This window comes from Mixophyes fleayi, chromosome 8 (genome assembly GCF_038048845.1).
Source record: "Mixophyes fleayi isolate aMixFle1 chromosome 8, aMixFle1.hap1, whole genome shotgun sequence".
Taxonomy (NCBI): Eukaryota; Metazoa; Chordata; class Amphibia; order Anura; family Limnodynastidae; genus Mixophyes; species Mixophyes fleayi.
The window spans coordinates 131,181,126-131,204,913 of NC_134409.1; the positions used below are offsets into that span (position 1 = coordinate 131,181,126).

Consider the following 23,788-nt stretch of genomic DNA (forward strand, 5'->3'; position numbering starts at 1 on the left):
GATTTAAGCGTATGTATTGATATCTTTGCGCAAAATGCTAAGTTCTTAAACGCCTATTAATCTCTTAAAAATAGAGGTTATTTGTGTATGTAATTTTTTTTCTTTTATATATACACATTTTGTGTTCCTTTTTTTATTTCTTTTATTTGTTGCTTTTCCTATGGCAGAACACTGGTTAATCTGCAGCCTCCCACTTCTGCTCACAGTTAACACTCTTCTTTTTATGACGATGGCAGCCCGATTTGTTTATCCAGCAATTAGAGCAGGCTGTTAACAAGATGCCCCAATTTCCAAGGGGCCTCTGTGGGCTTAGAGGAGTCTGACGTTTTCCTCCCGAGGTTCTAGAAGGTGACATTAAGACGCTGCATTCTGCCAGCTGGGAGTGTTCCCTGCTCACACAAAAACACTGCATTATTGATTGAATTTTTTATTTTTTTTCTCTCCTTGCTTTCATAGGGCTGGTAACTTTTATGGACAAGACCTGGCTCAAGTGAAAGAGCGGAGTAGGAAAAATGATTGAGCGGAGTATTCCTGGCTGAAGCCAGTTGTTTCATTGTGCTCTGTGCACCACTGTTCTCAAGTAATAAAGCACAATAAGTGGTCCTTATTATATAGTCTTTGGCACCTTTTGTGGTGTATAGTTCGGAGAAAGGGATACCTATATAATAACGGTGGGCAGGGCTTCTCTAGGACCCTACTTTTACTTTTCTCCCTTGGTACAAGAGACGTCATTTTGTTCTCTACTTTGGCTCAGTCTCTGTGCGGTCAAACAATAAAAATAAAAGCACAAATTCATGTTGTTCAATCAATTTTGTAACTGAAGAAAAGTGAGCTCACAGGGGAGGGAGGAGTGGGGGGGCGCAGGTCACCACAATGCACAAGAATTAATATGACTTAAACGTGTATCTGCAAAGGTATGAAGCAAAGACTCCTGTTTTATTTCTTAAATACGTGTTTTAAGTTGGGTGGGTTTATTTTGCTGCCCGTCAAATATAGACGAGGAGAGCATGACCAAGGAATAAACTATCGCTGCACACGGCCTGGTTCTGTCTGGAAATACCTTTTGGTAGGATGACTTTTCTCAAGCATACTTACTAGGGGGCACCACCCCTGTGCCCTAACTGTTGCCAAAACTCCACTTTTAATTTTGTGGGGTCCTGGTTCCATGTTTGATTGCACCACCTAGCCTAACTCCAGGAGAGGGGAGACCCCAGACACCAAACTCAAGCACAGGACACAGAGTTGAGGAAATATTTATTGGGTGAAGTAAGGTTAGGTTTAGGATAGGTTACATTTTATTTAAATAAGCCTCAGTATTTTGTATTCCTCCACTTCCTTCACATTTTATCATCTTATCTTCTTAAAATTCTAAGATCCTATCTAAACCGCACAAAAATACATCAATCAATCTAACTGTATAATTGGAAGACCTTTTCCTGATGCTATCACCCAGGACCTGCTCTGTTTCCTTAACCTTTTATGATCTTTTGCCTGGGTGTACATTGGTGTTTTCAGCAGATTATCGGCCAATCTCATGGATAAACGACCGATCGGCCCGATATCACATTAGTGTGTACACTCCAACGATGAATGATTATTGTTCCAAAGCTCATCGTATCGTTTGATTTTTAAACTGGACTAAAAATGTCGTCCAACGATGGAACAATGTCGTTCCGATTCTGCAGTGTGTCTGCACTCGCGTCCAGCAGTGTCCATAAATCTCCATAGAGTGCGCAGACTCTTTTCAGCCGATAGTTATAACAGATGAAGAATACCGATCTGAGGGTAAATCGTGTAAAACATTATTAGTGTGTACACGTGAATCGGCACACTGATCGGGACTTTCAAACGCTCGTTAAATTGTTGTCCAGCGGTGTCCTTACATCACTCTCTTTATAATACTCATCTCTGTTCTTACAGCCCACCGTCGGCGTATTAATGCCATGTCATTTCTGGTTCGTAGTTCTCGGCTGTACGCGATGGGTCCTTATTGCTGGTGTTTTAGTCGGTGAGCTCAATGTACAAGTAATCTACATTCTTGGTGTATTCACCTGACCAGGACTTGGATAGGTTTGTGTTTTATCTCAAGTCGTAGAATTGAGTAATTCCACTTATCCGAATGGCGGAAGCTCAACTTGCAGTGGCCGGCTCGTCGTCCTTGGATGGGGCCCTAGAGGTTCCTTCTTGTCCTGGATGAGAGTGGTCTGGCGTAATCCTTCTGATGGTGTCTACTTCTCCGACCTATCATCTCCTCTCCGTCTTGGCTCAATAACACTAGGTCCACCCTGACACTTGTCATTATGTTGCCCTTCGCTGGACGGACTAAGGTGTTCTTCCACACCGCTTCTGCCTTTTGTCTCGCTGGCGCTCTTCCACTCCTGCCTGTCGTCTCGCCGGCTCTCTTCCACACCGCTTCTGCTTGTCGCCTCGCTGGCGCTCTTCCACACCGCTTCTGCCTGTCGCCTCGCTGGCGCTCTTCCACACCGCTTCTGCTTGTCGCCTCGCTGGCGCTCTTCCACACCGCTTCTGCTTGTCGCCTCGCTGGCGCTCTTCCACACCGCTTCTGCTTGTCGCCTCGCTGGCGCTCTTCCACACCGCTTCTGCTTGTCGCCTCGCTGGCGCTCTTCCACACCGCTTCTGCTTGTCGCCTCGCTGGCGCTCTTCCACACCGCTTCTGCTTGTCGCCTCGCTGGCGCTCTTCCACACCGCTTCTGCTTGTCGCCTCGCTGGCGCTCTTCCACACCGCTTCTGCTTGTCGCCTCGCTGGCGCTCTTCCACACTTCTTCTGCCAGTCTCTCTCAATTTTCCCACAGCAATAATTGGTTGCATGCGGCTCTTCAGAATTCGCTGCTAGTGATCCTTTTGAGCTCCCCCGTCACCTAATCTCCTTGCGGGGTCATGTGATTTGTTGGTGTCTCTGCAGAACCGCTCAGGCTGCCTCTAACCCCCACTGCGCCACCAACCGCTTTTAAATTCGAAGCGAATATCAAATATCGCTCACATATAAATTTTCCCACCCAACGCGCCGGGTTTTGCCTTTAATAAATTCGCCGTTCTAAATCCTGCTGAGAAACTGGCAAATTGCAGCTTGATGCGTTTTTGCCCCAATACCCCGGCGGCTTTTATCCCATAACCCTAATCTCCCACCTCCTGCCCTACAGTTTAACCCTAAGCACCTCCTTCCTCCTCAACCACAAGTCATCCTAATACAATACAGGGTCTGGACCCAAAATTAGACCAGTTCCCGATAATCTAGTCCACATTGATCTGATCATTATTGGGAAATAGATAGAAATCGCTGCCAAAAAATAAAATAAAAGCAATATAGCAGGAAATAAAGTAATGTGACTTTTATATATTTAATCTTCCTGTAATTCTATGTTTATCAGCAGTAGTCTGTAAATAAAATACTTTTACATTTTGCTGATTAAAGGGATCATTAAGTCACATTTGAACCTAATCCCAGCTGTCCAGTCCTTTTATGTAGGACTTGCATCTGGTTATTGTACGTGACTTAATTTGGTTTTATTAAATAGCAATTATACTTTTCTATTTGTTACTACCTGTATACAATTTGCCTTATCTCTCTTTATTAGGTGTTTGGGGAAGGGGCCTACTATATAGAGCAGTGTTTGCTAACCTGTGACACTCCAGGTGTTGAGAAACTACAAGTCCCAGCATGCTTTGCCAATATATAGCAGCTTATTGCTGGAAGGGTATGCTGGGACTTGTAGTTTCACAACACCTGGAGTGTCGCAGGTTAGCAAACACTGATATAGAGGCTTGATTTAATCTGGCGTCGATTAACCCTTGATCACTTTCTAGCGTCTGATTTGCGTTTTATCACGTTCAGTCTGTCACTTGCTGGGAGGCTCTTCCTCGCATCCACTACATCTCCTGTGAAGTATGACGTACGCAGGGCTGTGTCCGGCTTTCCCTGAGGAGAGGGCTCCGAGCCTGGGAGTCTGGCAGCTGCTTTACATTGTGTATCGCCCGCCTGTCTCCTGTGAACGTCAGGAAGGGAGATGATTGAGCTGAGGCGTGTGGCCAGCTAGAGCCGGCGCAGCCGGAGAGCTCCCCTCTTACTATACAGCTCTGTTGGTTTTCTTGGAAAGTCTCAGCCGAAACCCAAACACTGTGTCAGTTCTGAGAAGCTACAGATTGGTGGAGTGTGTGGGAAACACACACGGCTCTGTCTAGGTATCCTCCAGAAATCTCAGCAATCTACAGTGCTGGTAGACAGTCCTGCAGTGAGCTGGTGCATGGCCGCCTTTCTGCTATACATGCGGGTAGCTGACTTTCCTGTACCCGAGCACAAAAAGGGGGAAGGGGGGTTAACTCTTTAGGTGCTTTTTTTTGTTTATTTTTCTTATAGCTAGATTTAAATTGAATAGCCATAATTTAGCAAATAAAGAGTACATGTCTTCATACTCCCGCCCTCTCCGCCCAAGACATAAAAAGCCCAAAACGCTTGCTTAGAAGAGGATCCAACTAATATGGGCAGCACTCTCTGCCAGCCCACTGCCACACGTTAGTGCCGCCTTCCCCCATATTCCATACTGGTCTAGAGCACACTGGGTGGTGGGGAGAGTGGGCCGCCCTGTGGGCTGATGCTTGTTGGGTCTGCCTGATGGCGGTGCTGGCCGCACGCCTCTCTGCATGAGGTGGTCGTTGCCGCCTCTTTCCTGCGCACTTTCCATCATGCAGATAGAAGGCATACGGAGGGGCACAAACCACTGCTTGCAGAGCCGTAACTTAGAATTCTACCGCCTGGGGCGAGAAGAACAAATGCCGGCCCCCCTAGTCCTCAATTTTAACCAAATTAACCTAATATATTCCTAAATTGCGCCTTCCCTTCAGCCTTGCGCCCTGGGCGGTCGCCCCTGGTGCACAGCCCTAGTTACGGCCCTGCCTGCTTGGCATGATTGAAGCAGACCAAGCTGTAAAAAGAGTGACCTAGGAGAGTTGCAGCTATTGGTTGGTGAACAGCCAATCCATAGGAAGTATTTTTTCTTTTTTACGTTAACTGGACCGCAATCCAAAACTACCATTTTTGTTTTGTAGTAGTATTGGCTGGAGTCCTCCTCTTTATGGTTCCTTCTGTGTTTTTTGTTTTCTGTAATTCAGCACAAATCTCCATATTTGTGTCAAAACCTACAATCCTCTCCATGCGCACACAGCGATTTGGTAGAACTGTCAGACTAACCAGATTACTTAGCAAGTTGGCTGCACAAATCAATGACCCAATAGCGCTCATCTAGTTTCACAGATCTCTAAACCAATCCAACAAGATCACGGCTCCTGCGTTTGCAGATGGATCGCGGGGATGGTTGACCCACGTTTCTATCAATGTAATATCTGAGCCGGTAGGTTGGGATCTTGATTGAGGTTAATGAAGCCCATACAGTGGCCAAATGACTGGACTAAGGCAGATAAGGCAGTTATACAAGATATGTGTTTTGTTTTAGTATGACGTTACTTTGGCTTATATATGTAAATCTCTCTTTTTGCTTAAATGAAGACAAGTGAACGACTGTTGCCCTCCAAATGCTCTGTGTTAGAGATCCACTTGTCACATCGCGCCTCTCCCACCAACTGCACGGCTCAGCCTGTCGTGCACATTTCCAGCAGGAAGGGGTTAACTAGACAGCAATTTCCTAGAAAGCAGCAGCTAATGACATAGATCTGGCTCTTGCAGGGAATATAGAACTATTGTGTATGGTTCTAATTTAGACCCCAGGGACTGTGCTTGAAACGTAAATCCTCTTTCTTTCCAGCCTCTCTCCTCTCTCTCCAAGTATAACGCCGTCCTCTCGTATGTTATATACAATGAATATGTAAAAACTCTTCTAAAATGTATTTCTTATATTTGCCGATTAGTGATGTCACTCCTGTGATGATATAGCCTTAATTGTGTGAGCCGTGATGTCCGTTCTGTCACATGACTCATTGTCGGTAATGATAAAATTACGCGTGAAGATTCCATCCTCCAAGCAACATGCTTTTCTTTTAAAATGTTATGTTGTGTATTATAAAGTATAAGGTGCCCTCTACTGTGACGTAATAATAAAATATTATGGGGCACATTTATCATTTATCGGACAAAACGAGAAATACTTATCAATCCTTATCGCATGGATAAGGATTGATGTATTTCTCAAATTTATTAAAAATGGATCACAGAAACAGCAGTTCCGAAAAACTGCTGTTTCTGTGGTAAAAAAAAACCATACTCACCACTGCCTCTTCGGTCGCGCTGGCTCCGGAACTCCTCCTCTTCGGCTTACTTTATCTTCTTCATGCTACTGCGCATGTGCCGTCCGGAGAACTTGAGGCTGTGACAGGGAGGGATCACAAGATCACTCCCTGCGCATGCGCTGTCCAGCTCTGCTCTCCGGAGCAGAGCTGGACATACCGAAGAGCACAACTTTTACAAGTAATTCCTATGATGTCAGCTGGTGTACATTAACACAACAAGTTCCCGAAAAAAATATTTTTTCGGGACTTGTTAGATTGCGGCCAGAGCAGTCACCATTCTGTTGAATGGTGACTGCTCGCAAAAACGATCAGGAGTGCAAAGCAGCAGATATCAATGATATTTGCTGCGATGCACCTTTAATAAATTTGCGGAGAGCACATCCTGGCCTAATTTACACGGTAAGTGCACGATAGTGCACTACCGTGCTTTCTTAAATATACCCCTATAAGCGACCGTTTGGTAGAAGCACAGTGCAGATCTGTAGAGGGTGCACCCCATAGAGACTTGTGTCCCCGTTCACGTTGCTCTGTGAGCGCATCGAAGCTGCGTTAAGGACAAACGTGAACTAAGGCGCCCTCTAGTGGCAACTATCAAGTGAAGTTAACTTTATAACTTAGACTTTGGCGAGCGTCATATGGTATTGAGTCAATATAGCTTCACCACAAAATGGTTTTAAAATCGAGCAGGGGAATATTTACTTATTTGGTCTATAAATTGGCTCATTTATGATGTTTTGCTGCTTATTTTTTATTTTATATTTGGGAGGTGGGGGGAGGGGAGTCACTGTTGTGATTCCCGTCTGAGGAGAGGTTGACTTGCTCTTTCCCTCGTGGGTCTCGTCAGCCAGCATGTACTAAAAGTTTTATATTTTACATGTTTAAACTGGAAGTCTGCTTTCATTCTGTTACGGGAAAATCCTGCAATATAAATATTTCCCCTCTCTCGCTCTTGGCCGGGTTTGCATTACGCTATGGCGCTCTTACACCCAGCCAGGCATCCCTGCTCTGTTACCATGGTTACTCCCATCATGTATATTTGCAATGTTTCAGACGTCGGCTATGCTCCGATGCAGGGTCCGGCTGAGTGTGGCGCATTCATCTTGCTCTCAGGCTTAGCGCCTTGGGGGGGAGGGGGAGATGCTCTATGAAAAGCACAGGCCCTGGATTGTTCTGATTTTTGTTTTGTTTTTTTGGTTTTTTTTTTTTATCCCCCTCTGTGTGTATTTAATTGTGCTTGGTCGTGCTGCTGAGGGGTAATGCTAGAATGAGCGTGGATGGGGGGTGGGCACTGACAGCCTGTCAGACGGAGTTTCTGAGGCGCTGGTGTTTGTTTTTGTAAGCCGACGGCCGATCGTCAGGATAATGACGGCTCAGAGCAGTAGGTGATTTTTCCATGTGGTATTCCAGGCTCCGAGTCATTACAACAAAGGGGGATTATGGGATAAAAATAAAAAAACCTTCATACTTGACAAAAAAAGCTTTTTTAGCTAATGTCTGTTATTGGAGTCTAGCTGGGTTGCAGCGCGTGCTGTGGCGTACAGACCTTAATTGGGGCCGTCTCTGTGCCAATTGATTTTTGTTTATGTATGAAATGTCCAACACGTGGGCTTTGTGCACACGGCCGTTATTTTAAAGAGTTTAACCCACATTCTCAACACAGATTTGGCACAGCTTGGCCAAAAAAAAGAACCCGAAAGCGAACTTTCTCACAAGAGCGCGCTTTGCTTTGTCAGTTTTGACCCTGAAGCGTTAATTTAATGCTCGGTACAACATAATGGACTTGCGTAGGAGCGATCAGTTAATTGCGTAGTAGCAGGAAAGTTTTGAGTGTTTTTTTTTTTTTTTTTTTTTTTTTTTTTCTACGCTTTAACTAGAATTTTATCTTTCCACGTGTGCGAGCCCTTACGTTTAGCGGTTTTCTCTCTTAGGGGGCACATTTATCATTAATCGGCAAAAGTGAGAAATAGTTATCAATCCTTATCGCAAGGATAAGGATTGAACTATTTCTCAAATTTATTAAAAAGGGGTCACAGAAACGGCAGTTCCGATAAACTGCTGTTTCTGTGATAGAAAAAAATCACCCTTACACCCCTCTTCGGATGCGCTGTCTCGGGATCTCCTCTTCGTTCCTCTTCTGCACATGCGCACAAAGTCCCTGCTCTGTCTCTGCAACGATAGTTGCAGAGAGAGAGCGCTGAGTGACAGGGAGGGATCATGTGATCCCTCCACGCATGCGCTGTCCAGCTCTGCTCTCCGGTGCAGAGCTGGACATAACGAAGAAGAAAAGCTTCAGCAACGGGTTCCTATGATGTACGCCAGCTTCAGCTTCAGCTGTACATTTACATAACAAGTTCCCGAAAAATATATTTTTTCGGGACTTGTTAAATGACGGCCCCGAGCAGTCACCATTCTGTTGTATGGTGACTGCTCGCAAAAACGAAGTGCAGAGAAAATGACTCCTTTTCAAGATTCAACAGTTCGATGGGCCTTTCATAAATGTCAATTTGACACTTTGTTTACCTATTTACACGGTAAGTGCACGATAGTGCAATACCGTGAATTGTTAAATATGCCCCTTAATGTATCTGGTAGACCAAAGCAGCATAAACGTTCTTAAATTGTGATTACACCCATCTCTAGTACTGTTGTATACAGTAATCTTACTCATTGCACTGTGGTGCTGAATGCGAGGGCTAGGATGCCGGAGAAGTACTGACTGCAGTCTGCCCAAAGTCACGTGCGGTTCTCATGCGAACGTCTCTCAGCCGATGTGATGACGGCATTCACATAACTCCAGGATTCCTAGAAGACCGGAGAGTTTACATTGAGTTTCCTGGAAATTTCATGTCAAAAAAATAAATAAATGTATATGCAGTATAGAATAGATATAGAAGCCGCAGGTCTGGAGGGACACTGCCATCTACGCACGGATTATGGAACTGCAAATTCAATTATCTTTAATATACACTATTGAAACATGCACAGTAACTAGTAGGTTCATTTTTGTTCATCGACCGTTTGTCGTTTTTGTGCACACTTGTCAGTGTGTGTGTTGAATAATTTTTATTGATTTATTATTATTATTATTATTATTATTGATATTACCATTATGTCGCCATTATTAGTAGTTATATTTTGCTTTTGTCTCCTTGTCTAGGCGAGGTGAAACTTGAGTCTGCCTCTCTGATGGAACAGCTAAGAGGAGAAGCATTGAAATTCCACAAACCGGGTACGTTATCGATACCTAGACGACCAATCCAGAGTCACAGGTCATCTGTACAGAGACCTTAATTTTGCATTCACCTGTGAGTTCACCAGCTGATTGGCCGGTCACGGGACGTGGTCAGCGTAGTCTATATGGCAGTTTAGGGGAATGTATTCTAGGTAACACAAAGGTGGGCATTTAAGCTTCAGCAGCGTGAGCCAAACTGTTAATCTGGTGCTACTTTTATTAGCCCCTGTCGCAAGCTGTAGAGCAGTGAAGGATGAGTATAGGCACTGGCTTAGTATTTGTGTCACTTAGATATATGGTTTATATCCGAATCCTATGCATATAGCTGATAACTTAGAGGTTTTTTATTTGACCAATTTATCTTACTAGCCTCTGGTAACTTACTTTTTTCTGTGCCCCTATATACAGTTATTAGAGGCAGTGAGAGCGTTCAGACATCGCTACCAGCTACTAATCCATATTCAGATTGTTAATTGAGCTGTACTCTCTACTCCCTCGTTAGGTGAAAATTTCAAGACCGAAGGATACATTGTAACACCGAAAACGATGGAACTGCTTAAAAAACACCTGGAGATCACTGGGGGACAGGTAAAGGAAGGGATCAGATATGAAAAGAGAGTCTAAAAAGAGATCTCCTAGTTTAATTTTTCAATATACGATCTTCCTGCTGCCTCATGGAAATCCGCCTATTAATCGTAGGCGCTTCTGTGGCTTTAAGGGTTCAATATTTCAAAGGTCAGCACCATTGTTATAACAATGTACGAAACGAAAAACTTGGCTCCTGCAGAGTTCTATTGAGGAGGGGGAGGGGGGGGGGTCAGAGCTCAGACAAATATCTCTTCAAAATGAGGCGGCAAGTGTCTGCTGAAATCTCCAGCTCACAAGTAGATAAGGTAGAGATAATTGCAGTTATGTAGATAAGTAAGGCTGTCTGTTCTGATATTAAACGTCTCCTCCGCTCATAGGTGAGGACTCGGTTTCCTCCTGAACCAAACGGCATCCTGCACATCGGTCACGCCAAAGCCATCAACTTTAACTTCGGGTACGCGAAGGTGAGCCGGTCCCAACCACACATTAATCTCTCTATCTTGTGCTAGGCCCGAGGAACGGGTATAGGAGGCAGGGCCGGATTAAGGGAATGGAGGCCCCTGGGCTAAGGGGGCCTCCATTCCCCCGTGAGGGCCCCCCGCCCCCGTGATCCGAGCTGCCTGCCCCCCCCCCCCCCCCCAGGCACTTACCTCCTTCTCCGGCCCGCTGTACGCTCTTTACTGAGGAGATCTTGTGAGAGCGAGACTCACGAGATCTCCTCCGTAAGGAGACTACAGCTCGCCGGGGAAGGACTGCAGTAAATGTGCTCAATACTGCTGCTGAGCACTTTCAAGGGCCCCCTGGATGCCATAGGCCCCTGGGCTGTAGCCCAGTTAGCCCTATGATTAATCCGGCCCTGATAGGAGGACATAGTAGGATAAAGGGAAACGTTTTCATTCTTTGTTCCTGGATTAATAATTGATAGTAGAAACATTTTGTTTTTTAAAGCGCTAACCTATTCATAGGCCCTTTTGCCAGGGGGGTGGATTGGCTTTGGTTTCCTACAGCTGGTAGTTCAGGACGTGGCTGTCATCGGGTGGTATAGCGCGAGGGGAGGAGGGGGGGGGGGGGCAATAGGATGACGGGAGGTACAGCCCGGAGAAGATCTGACCCTCAGTCCATTTCTGATGTGTGTCCACAGGCAAACGGTGGCATCTGCTTTCTCCGCTACGACGACACAAACCCGGAAAAAGAGGAGGAGAAATATTTTACAGCCATCAAAGACATGGTGGAATGGCTTGGTTGGTATTAATCTACACACGACTACTTTATTTTTTCTTTTTCACTAATTTTTCACAAGGATACAGTAACTTAGTTCAGACACTTGGCGGTGCTATTTGCTTTTGTTTTCCCGATTTGTATTGTATCTTTATAAATGGCAGCAGTGGCCTCGTTCTGTGAGATCAGCCGGCGTAGAAAGCAGGTTGTCGCAACACATTTAATTAAAATGCATGGTTCCTTAATTAAACAGTTTTTTTTCATTTGTTTTAATCAAATTTCAATAGCGTTACTATCGCACCCAAATGAGCGCAAACCTTACTGACCGTTATAATAAGTAGAGGCTGGACATTTAGATAAGATTGTGGAGTTATAAGCTGATTACAACGTAGGTTGTCCTGCAGCTGTGCAACTACAAGTTCCAGCATGCCCTTTGCTTCCTTTTATGAAACAGGTTCTCCAACAGAAAAAAGCAAACAGAAGAATCCATATAGACCACATGCATACCTCACTTAAAGTCTAGTGGCCATTTTCAAACACATTGTTTCAACCAGTTCAAACTACTACACTTTCTGTGCATAAACCAGAAACAGAAGGAAGCAAAAGTTATTTGACATGCTATTTTAGACATTAGGATTCCATGTTTAACCCCTTGTGTCGCATGAATTGAAAGTTTCGAGTGATCTGACGGATATGTCATTTTGAGGGCGCCAGGAGACCGACAGCTCTTGTTGTAAAGATGTCTATCTGGAGAAAGCAGGAAGGGGCTCTGAATTGTAGTGGTTTTTACGAATCTATTTGTTTCCTGTTGCAGGATACAAGCCCTACGCCGTGACACACGCCTCTGATCACTTCGACCAGCTGTACGAGTGGGCGGTGGAGCTCATTAAGAGGTGAATATGGAACAACAGGAACTTTTTTTGTTTGTGTGTGTGTGTGTGCGTGGTCATCGGCCACTAGGACACATTGTCCCACCCCTTACTACGAGTTGGTTCAGCTGCTCAGCGATAGACCTGGGAGTAAATGTATGAAGCTGAGAGTTTTCCAGCGGGTTTGAAAAACCAATCAGATTCTAGCTTTCATTTATTTAGTACATTCTACAAAATGACAGCTACAATCTGATTGGTTGCTATAGGCAACATCCCTACTTTTCAAACCTGCCGGAAAACTGTTTGATACATTTACCCCCTGATTATTGGGATCACATAAACCATCCACTTTTTATTAAATGTAAATTTTAAAAGAATGCGAAATGTAAAATGAGATCATTTAAATAAAAACAATGTTGATAAAATATCTGGGTGCACTAGATGCTGACACCTATGTAAACAAAGTGAGGGATATGCAGTTGTAAAGGATATAATTAAGTAGTCAATATGCAAATTGGAATATTGAACCAATGTTCAATTATCTGCCACTGATATAGCCATTAGTAAGACTGCCACTATAATACTGGGGAAGGAGGTCTGGGTATAGTAATATACCTATTCCCTAGTAGTTAGACCAATAGCCTGAGGTCTGTATTAAATATCAGATACAGTAAAATTAGAATGGTTCAGCCTAATAAATGGTCCTAGCTAGCTATAGTATAATAAAGCTAGTAATCACAAAGACAAACGTATCACTAACTACAATATAATCAGGATGATAGACCGACGTAATCTTGTCCGAGGTAGCTATTATATTGTAATATGATTGGATTCCGAAGTCACGATCCGTAATGTATTTTATTAACATTGTTTTTTATTAGAATGATCTCATTTTATATTTCGCTTTATTTTAAATTTACATTTAATAAAAGTCCTATTTCATTCTGTCAGAACAGTTTATTTGGAAAGTCCTTTTCCTTATGCTAAATAGATTCTGCCATTACCATTGCACGTCTTCCCTCCCTATTGCTCAGAATAGCGAATTGGTGAATTCATCACTTCCCTGCACAGCAGCTTCAGTGTATGGAACGGCCTTGTATTTTCCTTAATTATATGATGAGCATCTCTGCATTATCAGCAGTGCAATATAGGCACCCACTTAGGTCCATGTGGACCAGAACTACCATCCTGCTTTGGTCTTTATCCGAGTTTGATGAGAGCATGCTTTCTGTTGTCATGGAAATTGCTTTACTTTATAAGGCATTTACTGCCATGAAGGTACCTATGTGTAGTTAGTTGGGATAAGCCCCCTGTCTGCTTGGTGGTTACATGTTATAAACAGACTTGCATCTATGGGTTCCTGCATCCAAACCCTTTAACCACTCTGATGTTCTGACGCATTAACCCTTCGCCACAGGTCTGTGCTATATTTTGACCTGTGTTTTTCCCCCAGTTGTTTACTTGATAAAATAAACAAACCAAAATGTCTCAGACCTGCGTACCGCTACAGTGGCGGATCGTTAACAGAGCAAATGTGTACTTGAGACCCTGTGTGTTTAAATCCGTTTCAGGGGACACGCCTATGCCTGCCACCAAAAAGTGGATGAAATTAAAGGTCACAACCCTCCACCGTCCCCTTGGAGAGATCGGCCAGTTGAAGAATCCCTGCTTCTCTTCGAGGTAAATCGCTGGTTTTGATTGGCCAGTGAAGTCGGCCAGATTCCTTCATCACTTTCCTCCCAATAACGCTCATTTTTCCTCTGACTGCCGGACGGGTTATCTGTCCCACAGAACCGTTTCAGTACCTGCACTTTTATTTATTTTTTTAGGATGTTTTCAGATCGGGTCTCAGATTACTGATCACTTTTCCTGTATTTTGTGCTCCCAGGGAATGAAGAAGGGGAAATACGCAGAGGGGGAAGTTACACTGAGGATGAAGATGGTAATGGAGGACGGGAAGATGGATCCAGTGGCGTATCGGATAAAATACACCCCTCACCACTGCACAGGAGACAAATGGTAGGTCCCGGACTTACAGAGAATGATACACCGCTTACATCACAGGAAGCTATTGGCGGTACCCTGATGCTGGACTCGCTACCACAGCAGATAACCTCTCAGCACGAAGTATAATTATCTCGTAAGATCAACCAACATGATTACAACCTTGTCCAACCCTCCGGCTGCAGGTTGCTTCATATTTCATATTATGCAAAATACTATTCAGTCAATTAGCATTCTTAAATTAAATGTGTGAATTGATTTATAGTTAATAGATACCAGTAACACAACGTTTTAAGGAGTTTAAGCTGGGTCACACGTGTGTTAGGAGGGAACCGATACCTGCAGTGAATCATTCTAAGGGGGAGATTTACCAAAACTTATTAAAGAAATGGAAAAGTGGAGGCGTTGCCCATAGCAACCAATCGGATTCTAGCTATCGTTTATATAGTGCATTCTAGATCAATATAGTTTATTTGTACAGAGTAAGTTGTCTGTATAGTGTCATTTATCTGGGTGTGGAAGCTGCCGTTTTACTTTCTCTGCAGAGATTACATAACTATCTGCCTTATTGTCATGTAGAAGTGCGGCCATACTTGCCAACCTTTGAAGAGTGAATTCTGGGAGATCCCGGGAAGGGGGCGTTGTTGAATGGCGGGGTGCAGACAATTGCATCATTTTGACCCCACCCACTCGACAAAAGCGTCATTTTGTCGCGAGGGCGGGGCCAAAATGATGCGATGAATCGCGTCATTTTGGCGAGTAAATTGCAGTATGCGGGATACTTGCCTGCTTGGGAGACCTACCCGGAATTCGGGAGTCTCCCAGACATTCCGGGAGAGTTGGCAAGTATAGGTGCGGCACAGTTTCTTTAACCTCTTACACGTGAGGGTTCCCAGGCAGGACAAGCGTTATATAGAAGTCGTAATTATTTTCAGTATGATGTTGCTCTGTTTTCCTGCTTTGGACTGTGCACTGAAGTCTCTTCTTTATGTAATGTCTGATCCCATCCTACTCCTTTCTCTACAGGTGTATATATCCCACATATGACTATACCCATTGCCTCTGCGATTCCATAGAACACATCACACATTCTCTCTGCACCAAAGAGTTCCAGGCCAGGTAAGAATACACAGAACGGGCCGCAGGCTGCCCCTAAACACCCTCCTCAGACACCCAGCACAAAGAGTACAAACCACAGCTGCCCTGGGTTGGCGATTGTGTGGCCCTGTGAGAGTTAAGAGCCGCTTTTGAACTTTCTGCCTCGCCAAAACCCCCCGGCTACCTCTCATTCATAGATACCGGGGCAAGATGTGATGGCAGAGCAAAGCCGTGAGAGATCCAATGAGCAGAGACTCTGTCGCTGCTCTTTCACCCCTCACGCAGAACCATGTCTGACACCTAGGTGGCGCAATAGCTTCTGCTGGTTCAGTGCTGGGCAGCTCTGAAGAAACGTAATCATCTCTATTGTTTATATTTCTGTATGGGAACCTGGTCTGTAAACATGTAGATACAATGTGACCTATTGCCCCGTTAGGATAACGCTGTAATTATAAGTAGTCCTACAATTGCAGCTTAGGGAATTCAGGTAGTGTGTTTTTAAAAGAAAAACATTTAAGATAAATGGCTGCATTGCAGCGCACATTAAATTAGACTAACCTTTGATGTGACCTGCGCTGTGGAAGTACATGACGTGGCTCTAACTCCATCCACAGACGGTCGTCGTACTTCTGGCTCTGTAATTCGCTGGATGTCTACTGCCCTGTGCAGTGGGAGTACGGACGGCTGAACCTGCACTATACCGTGGTATCCAAGAGGAAGATTATCAGGCTGGTGGAAACGGGAGCCGTCAGGTAGGCCAGAGTCAAGACTTCCCCCTCACCGTCACTCTTCCCGTCAGACCCTAATAACGTTTCTCCTAATGCAGAGACTGGGACGATCCCCGTCTGTTTACGCTGACGGCTCTGAGACGAAGAGGATTCCCGCCCGACGCTATTAACAACTTCTGTGCCAGGGTACGGATTTACTGATTAACGTCTTCCTGAAGTACCAAAACAAATGATTTAAGATTGGAAACTCTGTATCACATGATTAGTGGCTTTTATCTACTTCTGCGACCAAACATGAAGTCTGTTATACACGCCATATTAATCGGTGTGTCCAGATTACATTTGTTCTCATAAAATAACAAATGACATGTACTAAAGGGATATAGGAGAAGTGCATTGTTGTCATTTGAATAACAACCATATCGAACCATTTGTTTTTCATATCCTTAACTCCTTTATTGGCTCGTACATGCCCTCCCATAACGCTGAATATATTCCCTTATGTGACTTTCAGCTTTGTTTTTACATCACGCTGAATTGTTTTATTTTTGTTGTCCTTGGATCTAGCAGGGAGCTTCTCTCTGTGTGCACTTGAATCCAGTGCAGAGGGCACAGCAGATTTATGTTGCCTCCAGGGGCAATCATATTCCACGTGGTGATGTGAATACATGGCTGGGAAGCACAGAAATATTAAGGGAATATTAAAGTTGGATGAGGGGGCTATGTAGAAGCCAGTGGATGAGTCATATGAAGGTGTACAACTCGTCTGAAGGAGAGAATTTGTTGCGTTATTCACCTTGATCTGGTAAAATGACCAGATTCAATGTGTATAGTAAAATCCTAGTTTGTCAGCATCCAGCTATGCTTTATTCATGGTTTGTGTTCTCTCACGTAGGTCGGGGTTACGGTTGCTCAGACAACGATGGAGCCTCACTTACTGGAGTCCTGCGTCCGGGAGGTCCTGAACGAGACGGCCCCCCGAGTTATGGCTGTGCTGGAGCCCCTGAAAGTCACAATCACCAACTTTCCCGGAAAGCAGGTGAGCCGCGAGGCTAACCTTGACATTCATTAGGTTTGGGTTTGAGTCCCGTAAACGTAACTCCTGATTTCTTCCGACAGACGTTTGATGTCAAAGTTCCAAACTTCCCAGCAGACGAGTCTAAAGGTTTCCACACCGTTCCTTTCTCCTCGACCGTTTACATTGAGCAGACGGACTTCAGAGAGGTAAATCCTTCAGGCAACTTCCCGCCCTCTTCGTTCGGCTAACGACCGCAGCCTCTCTTCCCCCCCTGGTTACCTCCTCCCATGCTCGCATCCAAGACTTCTCCCGCGCTGCCCCCCTCCACTGGAACCAGCTCCCCCGCTCCATCAGAACTTCCCCTAACTTGTCCAGCTTCAAACGGGCCTTAAAAACCCACCTCTTCCTTAAAGCCCTTCCGTCCCCCACCCATTGACCTCCTCCCAGTCTCCCCCTACCCCCCTCCCTCTCCTGTCCCCCTCCTACTTCCCTCCTTTTCATTCTCCTCCCCCCCCCCCCCCCCCTCTCCGTCTCTGCCTCCGTTCTCCCCATTCCCTCCTCCTACCATTGTGTCTCTGTCCGTCCTACCCTCCCCTTAGATTGTACGCTCCTCCGAGCAGGGCCTCCTCTCCTTCTGTTCTCCACCACCTTAACTCTGCTCTCCAGCTCCTTGTCTCCTCCGTGAGGTCCTCCAGCCCCTGTCTCTACCCCGCTGGGGGCGCTCACCTCTAATCTAGCTGTTCATTGAGCTTCTGAGTTACTGTGATTTCTGTTAACTGTACTGTGCTGTCTCACCCTGTATCGTGTTTCTGTCTGTCCCTGTACGGCGCTACGGACACCTAGTGGCGCCCTATAAATAAAAATTAATAATAATAATAATAACTTAGTTTTTCTCATTGGCTTTAACAGCGATGTAAAGCAGAGGTATGACACCAGAGGGCACCATGTTGAACGACAAATTCCTGCAAGGATTTTTTAGCACTTTTTAGCTCTACAGTGGTTAGAGAGTCACAGGTTGCTTAAGCCTGGTCCTAGCATTTTACAGGTATAAGTGTATGACTTTGTTTTCCAGTAATGTAATATACAGGGTGATCCAAGTCTAAAGATGTGTAGTCATCTCATCCAACCACTAGGTGGCAGGAGTATACTGCAAAGCAGATTTATTGGTAACTATAGACATGAATGCTAAAATAACTATATATGTAACATTGTCTTGTAGGTGATGGAGAAGGGATATAAACGTCTGACACCTGACCAGCCAGTAGGCCTCAGACACGCTGGCTATGTCATCTCTGTGCAGAACATTGTAAAGGTGAGTGTCGCACAGTCATTTATGGTATGAAGTCTGGAAACATTGATGAATGAAATGGTTTAATTCTGCAGCAAACTAAGGCAATCCACCACGAGACAGTTCCACTGAAATCGGGACCTTCCCTCCCCATGAATGATGCATTGGCTGAACACCTGGTGTATAAGAAGAAAGTAATGTAACGGGCGGAACTTTCAATAGAGCTCAGTTAGCCACTGAATTTTTATTTTTTTTCCTTAGTTATTTTTGGGCCCCTCCCTCACTAGGGTATGTGGTGGTCCCACAGTTTGGAACCACACTGCTCTTGTTCACTTCCATAATTTGCGTTCAGTTAAGCAGATATCCCTGTGGTTTTTTTGTTTTTGTTTTTTATTTGTTTGTATTTTTTTTGGGGGGGGGGGGGGGTGGGTTCGTTTTTTGAGGGGAGTGCATTTTCTGTATAGATTACTTTGCATCGCTTAAACCCCTCGGCAGTTTCTCAACATAATTGTCGGGACAAGAAGCTATGCTACAATAAGTCGGTGAGATTTCCAAAGTGGAGACATCGACTGGTCCTCTGCTATTTCACATCTCGCACATATAAAGCTTGTACAGCCAGCATTTTACACTCCTGTACTTCACTCCCCCTGTATATTTTAACCTCTTGGGCTTGTTAAGTGATTTTATCACATTTTCTCGCAAATGGAACTCCGAAAAGTGCAGCTTTAAACTTCTGCGCCATTCATTGGGGCACTGATTACGAATTCTGCATTTGCAAAAATACAAGAAAATCATGTACAGTATTTTCTTGTAGTTAAGTGCTGTATTTCTGATTTGCTGCTTATATGAACAGTGCGCATGTTGGCTTAGAAATCAATAATTCCTGCGGTATTTACGCATCACGTTCTGGCTCCGCTGTTAAATCTCTGAGTTGTCAGGAAAGAATGTGCGCTTGTCTGAATGAGCCCCTTTAATCGCTCTTCTAACGAAGACTATCTGTAATTTAGAAACCATATAATAATGCTGTATTTTCATTGATTTGTTTAAAATCTGAAAGACTTTTTCCATAAGTAGAAAAAAATGCTGCAAAGTTGTCTTATTTTCGGTTTTGCTTACACAAGTCGACACGTTCTCTGTCATGGGGAACATTAACAATAACACATGAAATAGGTAGACACATGGAAACCCCTCTGAAGAATTCTGTTCTACGTGTTCCAGCTTTATACCTAACTAACTTTCCAAGACTGGTGGGAAATCTGGTAACCGACAAGTCACATGGAATTGTCAGATCTGTGTGTTATATCTAATATTGTTATATTAATATACCAGCTGATATGTTATTACAGATATGTGTCTCTTTGATGTAAGGGTAATGTGTGGCGGATGGTCCATCACTGGTCTAGAACTTTGTGTGGGTTCTGAGCATAATAATGAAATCTGTCCCAAGTAGACACATTTTAGAATATACATATATTATAATTAATTTTTACTTATAGGATAGCAATGGTAAGGTGGTGGAACTGGAGGTGAGCTGCATGAAATCAGACGTTTCTGAGAAACCCAAGGCGTTTATACATTGGGTGTCTAACCCCCTGGTGTGTGAAGTGCGCCTCTACGACCGGCTGTGAGTAACACACCCCACACACACACACTCCACCCACACACACACCCCCCACACAACAGACTTGGACCAATGTCGTCTTGTTTCAGGTTCTTCCACAAGAGTCCTGAAGATCCTTCTGAAGTTCCTGGCGGTTTCCTAAGTGATGTAAACCATGTAAGTGCTCAAATGAACGGCGGGAGTGTTGGTTTATGTAGACCTCCCGTTTTTGTCATCACTGTGCCCCGTAGAGATCACTTTGCATCGCTGAAACCCCTCGGCAGTTTCTTGACATAATTGTCGGGACAAGAAGCTATGCTACAATAAGTCAGTGAGATTTCCACAGTGGAGACGCCGACTGGTCCTCTGCTATTTCACATCTCGCACATATGGGCCTCGTACAGCCACCTGTATATACTGTCACTGTATGTAATAATCCTGTGGGCTTCTTCAGTCAAATTATTTTTAAACTACTTTTTCACATTTTCTTACATTGTGTTTGAAATGGAACATAGAGAAGCGTTGGTAAAACTTGTGCACTGTTCTCGCCAGTATCGCACCTTGAGCGTTGCTTAGTAAGCATCCTAGTGTTATGTGCTAGAACATGTAAATCTGCACACATTATGTGTCGTGAAAATGAGGGTGACATTTAGTAGATGGAACATGCAGATTAATTACAAATGTTGCAAAGAAATACACTTAACTCTTCAAGCTCTCACATATAGTCTCTGCACCTGCTTTACAGCTTCCCTCATAAGACTTCTCCTGTGCTGCTACCAACCTGTCTAATTCCCTACCAAACCCAATCAGACTCGCACCTCCCCTAGTCCCACCTATACTACTCACACTGATACATCCTCACACCTACCCTAGTCCCACCTATACTACTCACACTGGTACACTCGCACCTCCCCCCTATACTACTCACACTGGTACATCCTCACACCTACCCTAGTCCCACCTATACTACTCACACTGGTACATCCTCACACCTACCCTAGTCCCACCTATACTACTCACACTGGTACATCCTCACACCTACCCTAGTCCCACCTATACTACTCACACTGGTACACTCGCACCTCCCCCCTATACTACTCACACTGGTACATCCTCACACCTACCCTAGTCCCACCTATACTACTCACACTGGTACACCCTCACACCTACCCTAGTCCCACCTATACTACTCGCACTGGTACACCCTCACACCTCCCCCCTATACTACTCACACTAGTACACCCTCACACCTCCCCCCTATACTACTCACACTGGTACACCCTCAAACCTACCCTAGTCCCACCTATACTACTCACACTAGTACACCCTCACACTTACCCTACTCACACCTATACTACTCACACTGGTACACCCTCACACCTCCCCCCTATACTACTCACACTGGTACACCCTCACACCTCCCCCCCTATACTACTCGCACTGGTACACCCTCAAACCTACCCTAGTCCCACCTATACTACTCACACTAGTACACCCTCACACTTACCCTACTCACACCTATACTACTCACACTGGTACACCCTCACACCTCCCCCCTATACTACTCACACTGGTACACCCTCACACCTCCCCCCTATACTACTCACACTGGTACACCCTCACACCTCCCCCCCTATACTACTCGCACTGGTACACCCTCAAACCTACCCTAGTCCCACCTATACTACTCACACTAGTACACCCTCACACTTACCCTACTCACACCTATACTACTTACACTGGTACACCCTCACAAATATCCCAATCTCCACCCTGTTCCACACTCGCCACTTCTGTTTCAGCTGTACCCTTTTCCCACTAGATTGCAAGCTCTCTCATTCCAACCCTTCACGTGTGTCCCTCCCGGGCACTGTGGTGTTTTACAAATCAAAGACTATAAAACTATGAATACTGGTGTTTCCTCGTGCTAATGATAGAATTATTCTAACCCTTCTTCCTCCCTTTACAGGACTCCCTGATGATAATCCCGGACGCCCTGGTGGATCAGTCTGTGAAGAACAGCAAAGTCCTAGATAAGTTCCAGTTTGAGAGACTGGGGTATTTCTCCCTGGATCCAGACACCACTCACGAGCAGGTAAGTGTGTGCTGCAGAGGTCAGAGAGAGGGAGGAGGTGACGCAATCTAGCAATATGGCATGGTGTGTGCTTTGTGCGGATTAAGGTTATCCCTCCTATAGTTGTGGAGTTCATACAGTGATTGAACATGAAGGTTTGCATCACTTAAACCCCCCGGCAGACTTTTGGTAGGTGTCGGGACAAGAAGCGATGCTATATTATAGACCAGTGAGATGTCCAAAGTGGGGGGGATGCTGTGTCTCTCTGCTATTTCACCTCTCACACAGACCACAGGAATTGTCCTAGGCTACAGATTAGAATGAAGATGAGATATCTGTGTGAAGCTGCACACACCATAGTATAAAGCGCTATATTAAAGCTTTAAATTGATGCACAAACACAAGATTTGCAAGTTTAGATCTGCCCCAATAGTGCAATTTATTTGAATTAATGCCAATAAACAGCTGGATTAAAGCAATATTATACCAATGAGGCAGATTATAAAGGTCTATTATATCTAACAAGACATTGCATGCTGTTTAAGTACCCATTGTATGTTCCTCTTAGGAATTGGGGATTTCCGAACCCTTTTCAGTGCTATCTCTTGAGTGGTATAAACTACCCAGAGTTCTGCTCCAGAAATCAGTGGTCGAAGTAGAAATGTAGAAGTGTCAGTATGGAAAAATGTAGATGTATAAAATGTGTTATAATGATGGCAGTAGGAGAAGTAGCGGTATGACATATCGCTGTACACCCCCCGCTTCCACCACTGCCAAAAATAATTCTGCTGCTCTGAATAATAGAACGAATACCTCTACTAGTACCACGTGTGACCAATTAGTAGACTGTAATACACAATGATGAACCTCCCGGAACTAATTCTATATGTTCAACAATAACAGTATCTGCCGTCTCCGTTTCAGCTGGTCTTTAACAGAACAGTCACCCTCAAGGAGGATCCTGGGAAAGTGTGAATCCTTCCACCGTTCATCCACGGTCCTATCGGCGATAAGAAAGGACCCAGACTCCTGAGAGAACTCTGCACAATGACCCAGAACAACCATTTGCCTTAACTGGGAGGGGAAATAGGCTTTACTCAAAGACCAGTTTGTTTTTGTTACCAATGCTGTTCATTGGGGAAGAAATAAATATGCACTTAATTCTGTCTACTGTTCTGTGCTTCATTTCAGTATGTCGTACATCATTGTTCTAAGTTGTCACTAGATTTGCTGAATTGCACTGAGCAATCTCTCACTCACACTGTGTCTCTGTGTGTCTGTCTGTCTGCTTCTGTGTGTCTGTCTGTCTGTCTGCCTCTGTGTGTCTGTCTGTCTGCTTCTGTGTGTCTGTCTCTGTCTGCCTCTGTGTGTCTGTCTGTCTCTGTCTGCCTCTGTGTGTCTGTCTGTCTCTGTCTGCCTCTGTGTGTCTGTCTGTCTCTGTCTGCCTCTGTGTGTCTGTCTGTCTCTGTCTGCCTCTGTGTGTCTGTCTGTCTCTGTCTGCCTCTGTGTGTCTGTCTGTCTCTGTCTGCCTCTGTGTGTCTGTCTGTCTGCCTGCCTCTGTGTGTCTGTCTGTCTCTGTCTGCCTCTGTCTGCCTCTGTCTGTCTCTGTCTGTCTCTGTCTGTCTCTGTCTGTCTCTGTCTGTCTCTGTCTGTCTCTGTCTGTCTCTGTCTGTCTCTGTCTGTCTCTGTCTGTCTCTGTCTGTCTCTGTCTGTCTCTGTCTGCCTCTGTGTGTCTGTCTGCCTCTGTCTGCCTCTGTGTGTCTGTCTGTCTCTGTTTGCCTCTGTGTGTCTGTCTGTCTGTCTGCCTCTGTGT

General features: G+C 44.8%; 1 protein-coding gene and 1 non-coding gene across 2 annotated transcripts in view; both read left to right on the forward strand.

Moving 5' to 3' along the window:
- The window catches only part of QARS1 (glutaminyl-tRNA synthetase 1), a 41,841-nt gene extending 18,700 nt beyond the window's left edge, over positions 1-23,141 (forward strand). The window contains exons 8-24 of the mRNA XM_075183565.1: positions 9,416-9,487; positions 9,993-10,078; positions 10,456-10,542; positions 11,220-11,319; positions 12,111-12,189; positions 13,737-13,845; positions 14,054-14,184; positions 15,196-15,288; positions 15,882-16,019; positions 16,094-16,181; positions 16,891-17,034; positions 17,115-17,219; positions 18,233-18,325; positions 19,798-19,925; positions 20,012-20,078; positions 21,871-21,996; positions 22,900-23,141. Coding sequence (XP_075039666.1) covers positions 9,416-9,487; positions 9,993-10,078; positions 10,456-10,542; positions 11,220-11,319; positions 12,111-12,189; positions 13,737-13,845; positions 14,054-14,184; positions 15,196-15,288; positions 15,882-16,019; positions 16,094-16,181; positions 16,891-17,034; positions 17,115-17,219; positions 18,233-18,325; positions 19,798-19,925; positions 20,012-20,078; positions 21,871-21,996; positions 22,900-22,950 — 1,697 coding nt within the window. The 3' untranslated portion in view covers positions 22,951-23,141. The remainder of the gene's footprint in view (positions 1-9,415; positions 9,488-9,992; positions 10,079-10,455; positions 10,543-11,219; positions 11,320-12,110; positions 12,190-13,736; positions 13,846-14,053; positions 14,185-15,195; positions 15,289-15,881; positions 16,020-16,093; positions 16,182-16,890; positions 17,035-17,114; positions 17,220-18,232; positions 18,326-19,797; positions 19,926-20,011; positions 20,079-21,870; positions 21,997-22,899) is intronic.
- Positions 18,772-18,903, forward strand: LOC142100553 (small nucleolar RNA SNORA14). Its single transcript, XR_012678851.1, has one exon. It is a non-coding gene; the product is annotated as a small nucleolar RNA SNORA14 (small nucleolar RNA).
- Positions 23,142-23,788: the final 647 nt, after the last annotated feature.